Source organism: Diorhabda sublineata, chromosome 7 (assembly GCF_026230105.1).
Source record: "Diorhabda sublineata isolate icDioSubl1.1 chromosome 7, icDioSubl1.1, whole genome shotgun sequence".
In the NCBI taxonomy this organism is placed as follows: domain Eukaryota; kingdom Metazoa; phylum Arthropoda; class Insecta; order Coleoptera; family Chrysomelidae; genus Diorhabda; species Diorhabda sublineata.
This window is the reverse complement of record NC_079480.1, coordinates 13,348,015-13,366,349: the sequence shown is the minus strand read 5'-3', so window position 1 is coordinate 13,366,349 and position 18,335 is coordinate 13,348,015. Positions and strand designations below refer to the sequence as shown.

At 30.7% G+C, this 18,335-nt stretch overlaps 2 protein-coding genes across 2 annotated transcripts; both read left to right on the top strand.

The window, feature by feature from the left end:
- Nucleotides 1–32: 32 nt before the first annotated feature.
- Nucleotides 33–6,611, top strand: LOC130446990 (pleckstrin homology domain-containing family A member 3-like). Its single transcript, XM_056783572.1, has 7 exons — nt 33–171; nt 2,852–2,948; nt 2,999–3,115; nt 3,164–3,313; nt 3,648–3,769; nt 4,345–4,506; nt 5,717–6,611. The coding sequence occupies exons 2-7, from the start codon at nt 2,909–2,911 to the stop codon at nt 5,750–5,752; spliced, it is 627 nt and encodes a 208-aa protein (XP_056639550.1). The 5' UTR covers nt 33–171; nt 2,852–2,908; the 3' UTR covers nt 5,753–6,611.
- Nucleotides 6,612–7,603: 992 nt separating this feature from the next.
- LOC130446233 (sugar transporter SWEET1) lies at nt 7,604–12,915 on the top strand. Its single transcript, XM_056782348.1, has 4 exons — nt 7,604–8,026; nt 10,411–10,612; nt 12,343–12,624; nt 12,744–12,915. The coding sequence occupies exons 1-4, from the start codon at nt 7,950–7,952 to the stop codon at nt 12,834–12,836; spliced, it is 654 nt and encodes a 217-aa protein (XP_056638326.1). The 5' UTR covers nt 7,604–7,949; the 3' UTR covers nt 12,837–12,915.
- The last annotated feature ends 5,420 nt before the right edge of the window (nt 12,916–18,335 follow it).

Here is an 18,335-nt window from a genome sequence, read left to right as displayed (position 1 = left end):
AGACAAATTAGCAATTCTGTTTCACACGATCTTTCCCGTGTTCCACTTACCCCAAAACGTTATAATCGTAAATCCAAGTGGAATGGCTCATGAAGCATTTTGAGCGTTGAAATAAATATTAACCAAACAGAAAAAATAAAACGAAAGCTTGAAGAGGTTATGTTATTATTTGTAAGTTGTTGAAATTTTTAGTGGAGTGCTTAACTTTTTTACTTTAAAGTAAAATCAAAATATCTTTTGCGGCGATAGTCAAATATTTGGTGGTAGTTCAAAAGTACTTATAATATCCTATACCGCATCAAATAATGAGATAGATCCTCATGGTTGCAATTTGCGTTGCTTATAAATAAATAAATATCTTTATTTAGCACTTGGCTACTTATAACTAAATTAGAAACATTAAAAAATCAACTTTGATTCCGCAAATACGTAAACAACCGTTTACTAAATTTATATACATTTTGTACATTTTTAATATCAGCACTCAATTCATTAAAAGAGCGAAGCCCTTCATAAAACAGTGTTTTTTGCAATGCTTAGGTTCGTACAATGTCAAGATTATAGATTTGTTTGGATCTAACATAATTATGAAACTGCAGTCGTTTCTTTAAGTATGCATTTAAATACTCTGGCATTAGGTTATGTTCAATTTTATATATTAAAAGGAGATTCGCTCTTTTAATGTTCGCTCAACAGTTAGTCAATTTAGAGTCTTAAGCATGTAATCAATCGGTGTATATTTACTACAATAATGTTCTGTTGTATTTGTAATTTACGCACCTCTTCCTTGTTGCAAGAAATTAATACTGAGCTACAATATGTAAAGTGAGGCAAAATTATGATTTTATATATCATCATTCTCGTCCATTCAGAAACACAATAAGATATTCTACTGAAAAACCCTATTTTTTGACCTAATTTCTTACATAAATAATCAACATGAATTGAAAAATTTAATTGTGGATCTAAAATGACACCCTAATATTTAATTTCGTTTATAAATTCTATAAGCACACTGTTTATGGATAAGGACAAATTTAGATTATAAAATTTTTTTCAATTTATAGCTGACCATACATTTTGTTTTTGAGGAGTTTAATTTTAATCTATTCTGACACAACCATTTATACAATATCTTAAGTTCATCAATTAAAATATTTATAATTTCTAAGTAGTTTTGCCCAGACACTGATATAAGGGTATCATCAGCAAATAAATTAACAAAACAATTTTTTAAAGCCATATGAAGATCATTAATATATATTATAAACAAAAGTGGTCCCAGGACACTTCCCTGGGGTACACCCAGCACACTTTCCTTCTTTTGAGATACCCTGCCTGATATTTTTATTCACACCATAGTGTTCCAGTTTTCTTATAAGAATTTGACGGTCAATCACCAATGTTTATTTTCTCTCGCCAATTTGCAACATGTACTGAATCGTTTACTCACAGGAATGCTGGTAAAAGATTAATAGGCCTAAACTCTGAAGGTTTCTTTGGTTTATTTACTTTTTGGATAGGTGTTATCACACTAGTTTTTATGTCATGCAGTATTTTTCCGGTGCTGATTGAGGCATTAATCAAGTATAGAAGGGGATATCCAATTACACAGAATAATTGCTTTACTAGTTTAATATTCAAACTGTCATCGCTCGAACTTTACTTTTTAAGTCATTTATAACTTTTCTTAATTGAGACAAATTTATGGTCTCAGAATGGGAAAAGTTTGTTTCGGTATTAAAATCTTGGCTTTCCCAATTTTCATACTCTATACTCTCTGAAACTTCATGCAACGAGTCTGAAAAGAATTCATTGAAGTTTTCCTCTACAGAGCTGTTCAAAATCTATTTCCATGAAATCAGTAGATTGTTTCTTTGTTCCATTTAATTCCTTCAGCGTTCTCTAATATATGAATATATTATCGTCATTGAGATTTCTACTGTAATATGGCTGTTTCTCCTCTGATCTTCTATTTTCCTCAATATTTACTCCAATAATTTCATGATCACTTATGCTAGGGAAATTTCTCTGAACCTCCTGCATATTGGTTAGGTATAAGTCATTGGTTATTATATAATCAATTAACGAAGACAATGATTTGTTCTCCTAGTCTCATTGGTTACTACTTGTTTAAATCTTGAACTTTGAATAATGTTTCTTACTCTTCTTGTGCCACTGTTGTTTTTTGCCAGTCAATGTTTATGTCTCCCAGAAATACAGCTATTTGCTTATGTAATAATTCATCACCCAATTTATCTTCTAAATATTGCAAGAAATTGCATTCTTCGATTTGTTGTTCCAATCTCGACAAATTTTTAGTAACATCCAGGTTAATTTTAACTCTGTCAACGCACGCATCACAAAACCAAGAGATTTCTGGCATGTCTGTTTAGAATGTTAATTTGTTTCAGTTGAACTACAAGATGTATTTGAATCATCTACATCTATTTGATTATCTCACTTCAGTTGTAGCACTTTCCTTTGAATTTTGTATAGTAGTCCGTTTCATAAACACGCTTGAGTTTTAAAAAGTCCACCAATTTTCTCAACGCTCATTTCGACCCACCTTTTGAGAAAAGTCGTAGTGAACGTTAGTGATAAAGTTATGAGTGACACTCGTCGCCACCACTGCGTTCGTAGTCGCTATGTGGAACGCACAAGAGTATTTCTGGCGCCGTAAGCACTAAGTGAAATGCACCTCTAAACAAATGAAGTGACCAATATATGTCACATGTAACTCAAATATAGTTCTATGATAACGAATATCAACAAAGTATGTTGTGTCGAATCTGTTTACTTGTAACCATCAATCCATCAAATTAAAATACTAATTTCCTTAAATTTGAAGGTACTTTAATTTCGTCTTTAATTAGCAATGATATAAAGCTGTAATAAAATAATTCACATGGAGGGTATTCTATGGAAATGGACTAATTATTGGAATGGTGAGCAGCATTTTTGTTAGTTTCTTTATAACAATATGTTAATATTCCAGGATGGCAGACCAGATGGTTTGTATTAGAGAACGGAGTATTATCATATTATAAATCACAAGATGAGGTTAATCAGGGCTTTAAAGGCTCACTAAAAGTTCAAGCTTGTGAAATAAATGGTAAGTTATTTATTTTTACCTTTATCTTATTAATTCAGATATTTTCAGTAAGTCCTTTGGATAATACTAGAATGGATCTTGTAATTCCTGGAGAACAACACCTTTATCTCCGGGCATCTACTTCCCAAGAAAGACAGCAGTGGTTAGTAGCTTTAGGAACAGCAAAAGCATGTGTCCAAAGTAATGGAAAAAACATAGGTAGATATTGAAATTTTCCCTAGAATTTTTCTTTGTAGCTATAATCTTTAGTTTTGATGCTCTTTAAATTGTAATTTTGTTTATCATTTTGAAATTATCTTATTTTATAGTGTAGATATTAATGAATATTCTAACATTTTAATGAGTAATCGCATTTTTTCAATTATCACTGTATTTCCTTTTTGAATTAATGAAATTGTTTTGTAAGTTTTAACTATTGATAGTACTGTTCGTAATCATTTAATTTGATAGAAATATAAATTTTGAAAATAGATTTAGACTAGTATAAATTCACATAGAAGATTATTGTATTATTTTTTTTGTTATTTAATAGATCCTAATCCTGATACTCTTAAATCAAAGAAATCAGAATTGAGGTTGTATTGTGATTTGTTGATGCAACAAGTACATGTTATAAAATCATCAGCACAACATGAAAATGGTCCTGATACAGAGGTAAGAGTACTAACTTGACTTCTCAACAACTTACAACTAAAATTTAACAACTGTATACTTTTTACTGAATCCTATCCAAATTACTATCAAATATACATGTTCTAAATACTTCCTAAATGTTTTAAACTGTCAAATTCACCTGTAGACGTCATTAATTATAATACAGATTGTTATTTGTTACATATTATCGGCTTAATTCATAAATCTTGCACAAAAAATTTGACAATGAATAAAATTGAATGAAGACTTAACTGGTTGTTCTAATAAAGTATAAGAATAGTGGCAAATGTCAAATTTGAAGAAAAAAACAGTACAAGTAAATTAATAGGGATTGCGATATCCTTTAAATAAAATGAGGGTCTGAAGATATGTTTCACAAGTTTTTCTGTTAGATGCGTTCAGAAATGATCTATCTAATGGTATAAAACTGTTGATATAAGAAAAAAAAACGGAGTTGAGTGGTTAGCGATTTATGCCAACGATATGTTGTATATTTGCTGTTTCCTCATTGAATTTAAAAACTATTTAATATAAAACAACGATATTTGGTATAAGTATTGCTTTGTATTTTCCAGAAAATGGACGAAGCTACTAGATTTTTAGGTGCCACTTGTGATACTTTTATTAAGACTCTCGAGGAATGTATGAACCTCTCAAATGTAGATGCTAAAAGTTCATTGACTCCCGTTAATGATATACCTTTTCCGTTGCCAAATTCAATTCCATCCAATAGAAAGGTGAGTTGAAATATGAAATAATTTGTTCAATAAATTGAGTATTAATCAAATAATAGTTAATTTCCTACAAGTAGGCAGTTGAAAATATGTTGTTTAGTCTTTTTCTTCTCATGTTATTTTTGTAGTTTTTTTTCTGATGATTTTTGATCTCCACTACTTTTATTTTTGAATGATTACTATGATATTGGGACGAATTTTGAATAAATGAAACTAGAATGTGTGTAATATTCTAAATGAATCTCTGTTAACACATATATTGCCATAATGGACAATTTTATCAGAATTTGAATTGGTTTGAATAAAATAAGTTCAGGATCTACCAAAAACCGTAATCCGTTTGGAAATTTTACTGAATCATGTTTCTTAATGCATTAGACAATGTATGTATGCTGTTGGTTGCCACTTAATATCTATTTTGTAAAAGTACAAATAAAAAAGGATTCAGGAAAAGAACAATCATTGCATGGAAAATTTAAAAAGAAAATTTATTTAAATTTTGATAATAGTCAAGATCTTTTTTAAGGCTTTGAACAATTTCTGAAAAACTGGGATCAGTTTTTAAATGTTTATGGAAAATTTCTTGAAACTTTTATTTAAATTTGGATATTTTTGCAAAAGTTTCAGCCTCATCTTGGAAAATGGTGGAATTTAAAGTTAATTTCTTGTATTTTGGTATTGCTCTGAGTTTTCTTAAAAATTCCAGCAATTTCTTAAAAAACTGGGATCAGATTCTGAATTCTTGAATGTATGTGGAAAATTCCTTGATAGTTTGTTTTCGGATCTCCTCTTCGTATATGTCTAACTCACTTAAGCTTTTTGGATGTTTATCACTGTCACTAAATCACTAACTTTCACCTCATTCTTTATCTCTTGAATCATTAACTTTCCTAGGTATCCTCTTTCGGTTATGACCAGTTTTAATATCTTCATTAAGATCTTTTAAATATTCCAAGATCTTTTTGGTCCTTCCCTGGATGCACATAGTTTCGGCCCCATTCCTTTTCTGTATATTCTCAACTTTGTATTGTAGATTTTATTTGCTGCTGTGGTCCTCTCCACTACATCTGTGATTCTATTATTTGCCTTGCTTATTGTCACATATCCAAATATTTGAAATCTTTCTGTATTTGTAATTGGTATCCTCCCAGAATGATCTTTCTCTCATTAGCATATCCTATGCAACGATTTTAACAAGAATTTTCATTTTCAGAAATATTCGCTGAAGACCACACCTCAAGACTTATAGATTTAATTTGTTGTATTTTGTCGTTGTACATTTAATCTGAATAGTTTTTATATTTATACAATATTTGATTTGAATTGCCTTTTGTGTAATTCAAGTAGTTATTTATTATTTAAAAAATTTATTAGAATATCAATATAATCGTACTTAGAAAAGATAATTAATTTTTACATTACACGGTGTGTGTACATATTAAAGTTATTAGTTTACAGAATTTGTTAATATATTGAAGTTAATTTGTGTTATTTATTTTCATATTGATATCGCCAAATTTAAATAATACACAGTTACCACCGTGTTATCAGCTTTTAAAAATGATAAGTTTTTTAATATATACAAAATATTGACTAAATTTTAGATGAATATCATTTATTTATATGTAAAAAATACAAAGTTAGTAGTAAAAATTGGAAAATCCAATAGTTCGCTTTTTTATAAAAAAAAATCTAAAAATAATTCATTTTTTATATTTCATGTTTATAAATTGTTATTATATATTTATTTCCAGGTTTATTGTTATGAATTTTTCAATAAATTTATTATATCTTCAATAAAATCGTTTTTGTTCATCACTTGGTCTCTCAAACTTTGTACTTTTTGGTGTGAATTGGTACTGAAACTTGCCTTTTTCGACTTTTTTACTATTTTCCTTAACTTCAAATATTCATATTACTAATTTAGTTTCTCCTTTTCTTTTACTGAACATATTCACTATATTTGATTCGTATTTTGATGAACAAATTGACCAATAAGTTGGAATATCTGGAACCATTGGTGCTAGTCACACTGTTTACACTACCACTACACCATCACTCACAATTACACAATATGACGCGCGTTTCGATAACCAAGTTATCATCTTCAGAGACCTAAAGTAAGCTAAAACCTATTTACTCTACAGGACATTTCACAATCAATCAAACACAACCCCAGCCCTGCAGAGGAGCATTCATCCATTCTCTAAAGAGAAGGATTTTTGCGTTCAATATTTCCACAACTATTAATAACAGTTCCTAAAAACTTCAATTTCTGACTTCAACTTTCTCTGAGAAATTCGAACTCCAAAACAAAGAATAATCCACTTGGACTATTAATATTATAATACACTTTTGGTGTAATAATTGTCCAATAAATGATATTCATGGTATATTGAAGATTTCTCATTTTTTTTAATTTTTGATGTCACAAGAATGCTTCGAAAGTGCTTTAATATCCCATACCGAATCAAATAATGTGATATATTCTCAGGGTTGCAATCTGCGTTGCTTGAGTTTTGAGGATTCCGCTAATTTTTTCAACGCTTACTTCGATCCACCTCTTGAAAGGGTCGTAGTGAACGTTAGTCATGAGACGCGACCACTACCTTCGTAGCTGCTATGTGGAACGCACAAAAGAGTTTTAGACCCCGTGAGCGCTCATTGGAATGCATCGTATAACAAGTATACAAGTGTCGAACCTCAGCCTGTCTATTATTGCTCATAGATTAATAATTAATGAGTTCATAAAATCAAATACAAACAATATTTACTCACAGGTATACCAATGTGGAGAAATTGATTATTTTATAACAATACCCGATCACTTCGTTCAGTTTCGGAGCCCCGGTGAACGTGATCCTTCACTTTCGGAACATTCAGATCATGATCAGGTTATCATAGTTTCCGAAAACTTTTTTTATATGGAGAATCGCAAATGCATTTTCAACATAAGATGTTCATTTTTTTGAACTAGATTTCTATTTATACTGGTGGATCTAGTCTTTAAACGAAAAAAAATTAGATTAACCACTATCTACATGAATCGTCTAGTTTCTTACTGCTGTATAAGTATTTATATAGGCAACACGTTCAACATATATGTCAACAGTTAATTCTATATTATACCAGTAGTTGATTTGTTTACCTATATGTGATTTATCTTTTAACACCTTGATGTTTTGTTGTAATTAATATTAATAAATAAAATTTAATTTTTTCGATACGCATGTCGCCGTGTCGATTTGCACTACGTTAAAAAAATTCTATTCGCGTGGGTGGTTATTATCTGTTATGTTGGGAAGCAGGTATTATTATTATGTAGTAACATTTGCATAAATTTTCTGTTGAATATAATTATATCAATGGAGTTTGACGATAAGAATTAAAATATACACATAAATTTATAATATAAGGGAAGATTCGTTTCAAACATATAGTCAATTATGAATGAAAGTGATTTTAAAAATATATTAGCTACTACTGCATCAATATGTACAATTCTACAATTTTTGACTGGAACGTAAGTATTTTTTAATTTTTCAATATACATTTCATTTATATTGTCACTTTGAAATTAAATGGTTCATATCCATTTGATCTTAAATAGTTATATCACAATAATATTCAATTTTTTCCAAAAATAAAGTAGTAGTTAAGATTGTGTATTTAGGTAAAAACATCGAATAGTTGTAGTTTGTGTACAAAGTATTTTTTAAACCTTTTCCCATGTATATATAGGATTTTCTTCAAAATTTATGCATAATTAGTATTATAAAAAATATTCACTACCTCATATGAAGGTTAATTATTTATTTAAAAAATATTTTATTCATAAATTTCGTATATAAACCAGCTAGAAATATAAAAAAATGTTTATTCCAAAATTTGTTGATTGGAATTATCAGTTTTATTTTAATCTAATTGATAAGATATTTATCAAATGCCACAAAGTAGATTATTATTTTTAGGATTTTCAAGATGAATTTTAAATCATATATATTTTTTTATAAAACTAATAGATAGTTGCTGAAGTATATACAGGGTGTATCACCTTTAATGCCTAGAGTTTTTAGTTCAAACATAGCTTTCACCTTGTAGATACACAGGTTAATACATTTTTGCACAAGAATTTTCAACATAATCTCTATTTTATACAGAAAGCAGATTTACTATCTTTTTAATGCAGAAAAAATTATTATTATTTTTAAGTACAATTTGTACTTAATAGAGTGCTCTTTCTCTCTTTTTCAATTGTACAATTCCAGTTATTTGTCAATTACTCTATCTTTAATATTAACTCTATGGTATATAGTCTTCAATACCCACTTTTAGTATATTGAGGAAAAATAAAAACATTTTAACTTACTATTTTTTTCATTAGGTTAGATGTATGTCTTAACATTGTCAATTATCACAATATACATTACATATATTTAAAATTAATACGAGGGCTGCTATGTGGTATTCAAATCCTTTTGACAGTCAGGACAATCTTTTAATATCAGTTTACCCATAGCATCGATGTTTTCTGGTACAATAGCCAGATTTTGGACGATCTTCACGAAATTCATTCTGTAGGGATTCAATTTGGAAAACCAGCGAAACATGGTGGCTCGAGATAGTACCTCATTGCCAAAAGTCGAAACGAGTTGATTGACACATCAACAACTCAAATAGCACTCGTATAACAACACGTTCTGAGTCAAATGTCAGATTTTATGATGACAATGTCAGATTTGACATATTTACGTCAGTGTTGCCATATTTCAAAATTTGAGTAGCAACCTTCTTATTTGAATTGATGATCATTAATACTGTATCTAGCTAAATAGCTTTCAAATTACCAAATTGTACGTGACAATTATTTCCTTAAATATCATATTCTTAAAAGATAGGTATATGCCTTCTTAGGATCTTTTGTATAAAAGCAGAATATCTCAAAAAAATTCCCAGTTCAATCAATTTATACGATGCACAGAATGAACGTCAACATGGTTCGCTAATAAATATAACCTCAAAAGTGCATGTATATAAAGAAATTTGAACGGTGATCAACGATTTTGAATTATTTATAATGTATTATATATTGGTTAGTGAGACCCTTCAATTTGAATAGAAATATCTACAGTTATGTTACTACAATATATTTTAAAATGAACGAAATAGATCCAGACTAATCTAGAATACTCCTAAACTTTTCTTCAATATTGGTTCTTCAATCTGTTAAGTTTCGTGGATTATTCTCGCACATTACGCTCTTGAGAAAACATCATGTGTCAAGTCAGGGCTACGAGGTGGCTAGTCAATATCACTTCTTCGTGTAATCACCTGCTTTGGGAACAACAACACTGCATTTTCTTTGTTATCTTCATAAAAGTAAGGCCCAATAATGCAGTTTTCCGACATAATGACCCACGCGGTGATTTTTGGGCTATTCAAGGGCGTTTATGTAAGGTCTTATCTCCAAAAAAAAAAACACAATTTTGTTGATTTACGTATCCATCCAAACGAAAATGCTTCTCATCGGTGAGGAATATATTTTTGAAATTGTTAAATCTCTCTAACATCGCATTCACAAAATGATCCCCCGATGCCCTTTCTCCGCCCCTCGTTTGCTTCTCACTCACCCTTGAAATATTTGGATCGTTTTGAGACATCCTGTATAAACACGTACAAATTCTCAGCCTTTCACTCATAGAGGTCATTTTTCGAGGTATCTGCAACTATAAACTACATTAGAAAAGCGCTATCATAGTACGCGTTGTCACACTTTCTTGACAAGTTGAACTATTTTTGACATTTATGAACGTCTAGAGGGCGTTATGTTTGCGTTTATTCTGTATACCTTTCCCAATAACACGAAATTACTCGTATCACAAACAATTTTTTTCCTATTTTTTTCAGACTCACCTGTCAAAAAGTTGTTCAAAATAAAAGTACAGGTGACATATCTGCGTTTCCTTTCGTGAGTGGTTGTCTTTCAACGAGTTTATGGCTTAGATATGGCTTCTTAATCAATGACAGTTCTATAATTTTAGTGAATACTGTTGGTGCCACTTTGTTTTTTGCATATGTTATCACATTCTATTTATACAGTATTAACAAAGTAAGTATTTTTTTTCATACGAGACATAACCTCACTAACAATCATAGTCTAACTAGCAATTCTTAAGGGATTAGTACGGGTTATAATTTTTAAAAAATTGATTTTATTTCACTGTTTTCGAATCCTTATACTTTCAAAAAACATCTAAAATTTCATATAAAATTCGATAACATTCGATATAAAAAGAAAGTTACAATAGTTTAAGGGCGCACGCGTGTTCTACAAGCAGTTTCCTCCCAATGGCATTTTTTAATCTGCGCTGAGATCGTCGGTGTTGCAGTTTTTTTGCGGTTTCCTTGCAACTAGGTTCACCAGCTAAATGGCTGACGATAATGCAGCTGCAGCTGTACTAGCCCGACCCCTTTTAAATTTAAAAATAACACAAAAAAAATTTTCAAAAAATAAAACTCAAAACGAGAAGGATGGTGTTTAACTTGCAAGCTCTCTTTTCGATTTCTTATAGCGAAAAGTCCTCCTGAAGGAAAGTTAGCAAACACAACCACCACAACCCCGGCTCTGCAGAAGAAAAATTCCTATATCAGGGCCTATTCCTACAAACCCTCCTCCTAATAAAATTTTCATTATCCTACCAAACTCTATCCAACGAATCTCTCATTCTCTCATATTGGCGCTGAGTTATACTTGGTAACCAATCCACAGATTTTTTTAAATTTTTTTGTGGGTTTTATTTGATTTGTTGTATTTTACCGTAATTTACTAGAAAACTGTAAAAAAATTGCCATGGGAAAAAAGTAAAAAAAAAGGTTGATTTCACATATTTTTTTAAGACATTTTGTTTTTTTTTTTAATTTTTTTATTCAAAGTTGGTATATTATTATATAAGCTACCTTCCTCTTTGAAAAGCTTTTTGAATTTTTTTATTCATATTTACCAAATTCCAGATAATCTCAGCGCAGTGGGAGGCTATCATTTTCGCAGTCTCAACTTTGGCCCCCTCTATAAAATGATGTTGAAAAAAAAATAAAATAAAAAATTTTTGTAACACTTTATTATCAAAAAATAAACAAGTTTTATATGGAATTATTATAAAGAAATCGTGAAAAAAATTAATTATGCTCCATTTTTTACCCTTATAACAGGTACTACTCCCTCAAACCTTCTTTGTTGATAACATTTTTTTCTCATAATTTTTAGTAGCCTAAAATTTCAACCTCACTTTATTTATAAGTACAAATGAGGATGATTATGAGTAGGTTGTGAATGAGACCCCAGTATATCTGTGTGAATATTCAAATCTCAATTTATTAAAAAAAATATGGAAGTATCTTCATCTTAAATGTTACGCACTGTATATAATAACCTAAATTTTGCATCTCACTTTATCTATAGGCAAAAATAAGGATGATTAGGTTGTGAATGAGGTCCCAGTATATCTATGTACATATTCAAATATTAATTTATTAAAAAAAAATATAAAAGTGTCTTCATCTTAAATGCTAGACACTGTATATAATAACTCACTTTATCTATAAGCAATAATAAGGATGATTATGAGTAGGTTGTCAATAAGGCCCCAGTATGTCTGTGTGCATATTCAAATTTAATTTAATAAAAAAAATGGACGTGTCTTTATCTTAAATGCTGTATGTAATAATCTAAAATTTGCACCTTACATTATCTATATGTAAAAATAAGGATAATTAGGAGTAGGTTATGAATGAATATTGAGAGACACTGTTTATATATAAAAAAATTTTCCCTTTTTCCAGACAGTCATTCTTCGTCAATTTTTATGCTGTTTATTCCTTTTAATTATAATCTTACTTCATATTCATAACAATGTGGACAACACAGAACTCGTTAGAGTACATTTAGGATTGATGTGTTGTGGAGTAACAGTATTATTCTTCGCTGCCCCATTGGCGTCGCTTTTGCACGTGATCAAAGTGAAAAATACAGAAAGTCTACCCTACCATTTGATCTTCGCCACATTTATCGTTTCCTTACAATGGTTAATTTATGGATTGGTATTAAAAGACCAATTTGTTCAAGTAAGTTATCGTCTATAACCAAAATCTTTATACTCTTAACTATTTCTCACAGTTTATTTATCAATAGCAACAGACTTTATGATGAATATTGATGGTTAATACAATTCCAACGTTTTCAGATTCCTAATTTCATAGGATGTATTCTATCTGGGTTTCAGCTGAGTTTATTTTTGATATACCCCAAAAAAGGGAAAGCGTATTCCAATGTTTGAGACATAATTAAATGTATTGTAATTTATTGATGATATATATTAAATATAAAATAAATATATCAAGTCTATGTTGTTTATTATTTTTATGCGACTTTTACTTCACTAAACCACCCTCCTTTTTATCAAGGACATCAATATGTCATATCATCTATTATCATATATATTTACTCATAATCTCCTCTACCCATAACTACTGTCATGAATACCATTATCGTTTTCCACATCTCCATCCAATGATTCCTCCAATTTTGTCATGCTTTATGTTATAAGAAGTGGATCTGTGTTCGCAGTTTACACAGCTTCTGATGTATGCTGGAATATCTGGAACCATTGGTGACATTCATACTGAATAATACTACTCCACCAACACTCACAACTTCTTCAGAGACTGAAAGTAAATTCAGATAGTGTAATTGTCAATGTTGGTGTAGTTGTGGTGTAAACAGTGTGTACAGTACAGCTTCTAATGTCTTCTAGTCCAGTAGGCCTTGGTGTCCAGTGAACTACAAGACACTCAAAGATTTGTTCGAACAAGTAAGAATTCTAAAATTAACTTATAAAAGAGAACTTGTACTTACTCGAACAGATCTTAGACTATCTTTTCGTCCACTGGACTAAAAGAGCAAGTAAGAATTCTAAAATAGTCAAGTGATGCCATCAGGTACAAAGGTAAAGTTTTGCCAATAGAAATTTCCATAAAAGAAATATGATTATAAGGAAAACCAAGATAAAAGTCTTATCAAAAAATCATCAGAATATGGAAGTAAGAGTTGGACTTTAACCAAGCTAGACCTAGAGGAAATAGAGTATTTGGAAGAAAAATATTAAAAGCCTTAAAAGTTGACTTTGTTTAGTCATCTGAGAAAAGAGATATGAAATGATGCCTACATATATAGAAATATAGACTTTTGCAACTTCTGATCGAAAGGAAAATCAAGGGAAAACGTGATCTTGGCAGACGACAGGCATTATGGCTGAAGAATATTCGGGGGTGGATCGGTTTAAACTCTCAGACGCTGATAAGAAGGGCCAGAGACAGAAATGACTTTGCTGGGGTTATCGCCAACCTTTGCTAGAAGAGGCGCCCAAAGAAGAAGATATTAGTGACTTATTGAATCACGATATAGTGCTAGCAATAAATAAGAAAATCCTTTATTATTATACTGCTAAGCTTTAACGGGATTTTCATAAAGAGAGTTATTGACAATCTCATTTAAGGTTGTTTTTATTTCTAACCTACAAATGTAGGTATTGTGTAAGTGTTTACTTTTTTTAAAATTTATTTATTCCTGATAATGGAAGAAGCATTGGAAGCAATCATTTTGGCAGGAGGAAATGATTATGAGATAGAGTTTGTGATATTAAAACATATTTAATAATGTAATTCTTAATTGATTTCCGCTTTAGAAGGGAACATTTAGAATTACTAAGAAATTGGGATCCAATTAATGATAAAAATTGAAGAAAACTGTTGAAAACAATATTTGATTATAATATAATATTTTAATTATTATTATCAGTATTGTGATTATTTTAAATCAATTACTTTGTTTCTAAATAAATACACACCTTGACATGGTTACAGAATTTTTAAATCTGGTCAGGGAAAGTAAGGGAATTCAAAAAAAAAATCTGTGGACACCCTTAATATTTATTTTAGGTTTAATTGCATTGTGCATTCTTTTAAGAAGACTTTCTTATCCTGCACGGTTAAGTGAACTGAGTAAGATGTTTGGAATATTAACACAATCAATATTAAAACCACAAGTATCATCTTTGAACAAAGAGGAAATTTTCTACAAAATTTGAATTGGTTAACCCAAGAAAGAATTAATATGTATGCAGAAGTAAGTCCATCTATACTGATTGCAAACTGACAATTAAAATTTATTCAATTATAAGCGATTGTAAGTGACATCTGTGAATAAATATGAGGGGGCTGGTTCCAAGGTGTACAATCTCCAAATTTTAATAAAAATTTGATAGACGTCTCATTTGATTCATTTTTTAGCCTAGATTTAAAATTAACCATCATTTTATAGCAAAACTATAGTCTCCAATGTATTTTATGCACATAAAACATTGAGCTTAGTTGCATAAGGTACAATCTTCACTAATCAATTACTTTTTATAACAAATGTCTTAATGATTTTATACAATATATACACCCCACAAAAATTATAGCGTCACTCATTATTTATTTATTATTATATATATATATATATATATATATGTATATATATATATATATATATATATATATATATATATATATATATATATATATATATATATATATATATATTAAAATACCAATAGATACGCCCATTGCAACATTTATTTAATATCAGTTTAATCTACAGAGGACAAAAAGTTTGATTTACCAAAACATAGAAAATATCAAAAAAACTGTACAAAACATCTATATAAAAAAATGAACGGTGCTTAAACTAAAACCAGCCAATGAATTTCTAATAGCGTGTGTTGTCGCCCCTCGCTCTAATTACAGCGTCCATTCGTCTTGGAAGGCTTCTAAACAGGTTCTGGACGTATCCTTGCAGCATGTTTTGCCAGAAGTTAAAAAGAACATTCTGAAGATCATCTAGTGTTCTTATTGGTGTCGGATGTTGCTTAATTTGCCATCCTAGATGGTCCCAGACCATGGGTTAAGGTCCGGGCTATGTGCAGACCAATTCAGGATGGGTATCTCGACCTCTTCTAAGTACTGCCGAACCACTCTAGCAGCGTGTGGACGAGCATTAGCACAGAGTTGTAACCGATATGAGGCATATAGGGAACTACATGGGGTTCTAGGATATTGGTTATGTACCTGTATTTATGTATTTAGCCTTCCATCATTTACTGGTACTAACTCCGTGCGACCCTCGAAAGAAATCCCTGCCCTAACCATGATACAGTCAGCACCAAAACTTTCAGTTTGGCAAAAATTAACCTGATCGTGCCGTTCACCACGTCGCCTATATACTGGTACACGCCTATCTGATGAATACAGACAAAATCTTGATTCATCCGCGAATAAAATATTGAACCAATCTTGAATATTCCAATTTGCGTGTTCTTGAGCAAATTCCAATGTTGCTACTCGATGTTCTCTGGTAAGACGTGAACCTCCAGCTCGTATACCTGATTCTCTCAGCCTATTTCGAACTGTTTGTAGGCTTATTCGGACATTACGAGCAGCCAACAGATCTGTTTGCAGCCTTCGAGCGGTGGTATTCTTAACGCCGTTAACCTCAAATAACGATCCTCTACTACCGAAGTTACCCTTCCGCGGCCTTATCCGGGTCTTCTGGTTAGCTGCCCTATTTTTTGGTAGCGAATAACAACTCTGGATATGGTGCTTTGTTGAACTCCAATTACCCCGGCGACGTATCTTTGACTGCGGCCATCTTGTATGAGCGCGATGATTCTAGCGGCTTCTTCATTCGTCACATCTCTTGTTAAACGTTGAGGTACATCCATTATTAACAAAATAAATTTAAATTTTCACTATACAATAACACAATTTGCTTAGAAAGTTCTCGATCTCAATGCATTCTCCAAGACAGAAATAATTTACTCGAGCATTTTTGCTTCCAAAAAATTTTGTAAGAAATTGTGGTATTTTTTTACCCATGATAAGAAACGAGAAATATCTATTAAGTTGATACATATACAAATTGTCCTAAAAAACTAAAATTAAGTATTAAAAATATCCTAAAATACCAGTGTTGCGATAATTTTTGTGAGGTACACCTATCTATTTTAGATTGTTGTAGATTGATATATTTAGATTGTTTTTAATAAATTCCTCGAGCAGGATTACATAATCTTCGAAAGTAAATCTTAATCTTGTTTTCCTTTGCATCGTGCGAAAATGGAAAAATACAAGAGCTTATTTTGATTCAGTAGGTAGATGTCAAAATACTGCTTCCTTTATTCCAAGGCTACTCAACCTTTTGAAGAGTCGGGCCAAACGGTGGATTCAGTCGTTAACGACGGGCCACTTACATTTCCTGTTTCAGTTACTCTCAGGATAAGAGCAATAAAAACTTAATTATCAAGAAAATAAAGTTGAATTATTGTTTATTAGGAAAAATTGTATCTTATTTTAAAATCTAAATAAAGAAAATTGAAATCTAGGGTAATTTGTTTATACAATCAATGTGATTTCTTCCATTGTTTGTCTTTTAACAATTTACTTATGTTTGGCGACAAATCCGACGTTGACAGTAACAACAAGTCACCAATATGTTGCTCAGTTAATGATGTGCGGCATTTATTTTTTACATAATTAAGATCTGAAAAAACCTTTTTGCATACATATGTTGATTCCAAAACTACTTAAAAACAGTAACGCCAGGTTAGTTATTGCTTGAAATTCTCCTTTTGGTACCAATTTCCAAAAATCTGCAAAATCTTCTGAAGAATTTTGTGCTTTCGAAGACAATTTGTTAGCAAAAAGGTTTTTCAAAGTATCACGATTTTGCAGTTCAACAAGTTCTAAATGAATATTGGTAGGATAAGTAACTATTTCAGCCAAACTTACTACGAAAATATTTATAAAAATTTGTACATTTTGTTTTTTACTCTCGAAATCTCTCAAATAACTGTGATAAGCATTTAATTTTAGATTAGTATTTAGAGTTATTAACAGAAACAATATTGCGCTCCTCTTTCAAATGTTTAAGTGTGGGGAAGAGAGCTAATTTAAAACAGGTTCAATTTTGCTTATCAAATTAAACATAGTCCGAAGTGAACACTCTTTACCCTGTAATTTTAGATTCAAAATATTGAGGTAATTCGTAATGTCAACAAGGAATGCAAGATCTCTCAACCAGGATGTATTCTTCAGTAAATCAACTTCGAATGGTAAGCCCCTTTCTGCTCTAAAAATTGCGACACCTGTTCTCGCAAGTTGAAGAAATGTTTCAACATGATGTCCCTTGAAAGCCATGCACAGCACAATACAGTTGTAACTCTCCGTATTCTCTGACTTCTTCAAATAATAGCCCGAATTGACGTCTGTTAAGAGCTTTTGCACGTATGTAATTTATGAAGCGTACTACTGGATCCTTAATGTGCGCCGAGGGATTTTTGAATTTGATGCATACTTTTAAATCACACTTGCGCGGGCCACTTAAGATTCCTGTGGCCCGCGGGTCTGGGGTTGAGCAGCTTGGCTTTATTCCTACGTAACTTAAGTCTAGCAGTAACTTTAATAAAATTTCCCTTATTTAAATTTATACTGCGCCTGCGTATATGTCAATATAATGCCGGATTTATTACTACTAACACTATATCGCAGTTCCTATTGAAATTTTATTATATTTGTATCTTTATTTATTTTTATGATTGTTTTTGTTTCTACAAGCTTTTGTCTACAAATTGTAACAATTTTTTAATAATAAAAAAATTTCTCTCTTTTTTCATGCAGACCAGTTTGTATTAGTCACGTGATGGAAGGCATCCTTCGTTTCTACTTTAGGTTAGTTGAAA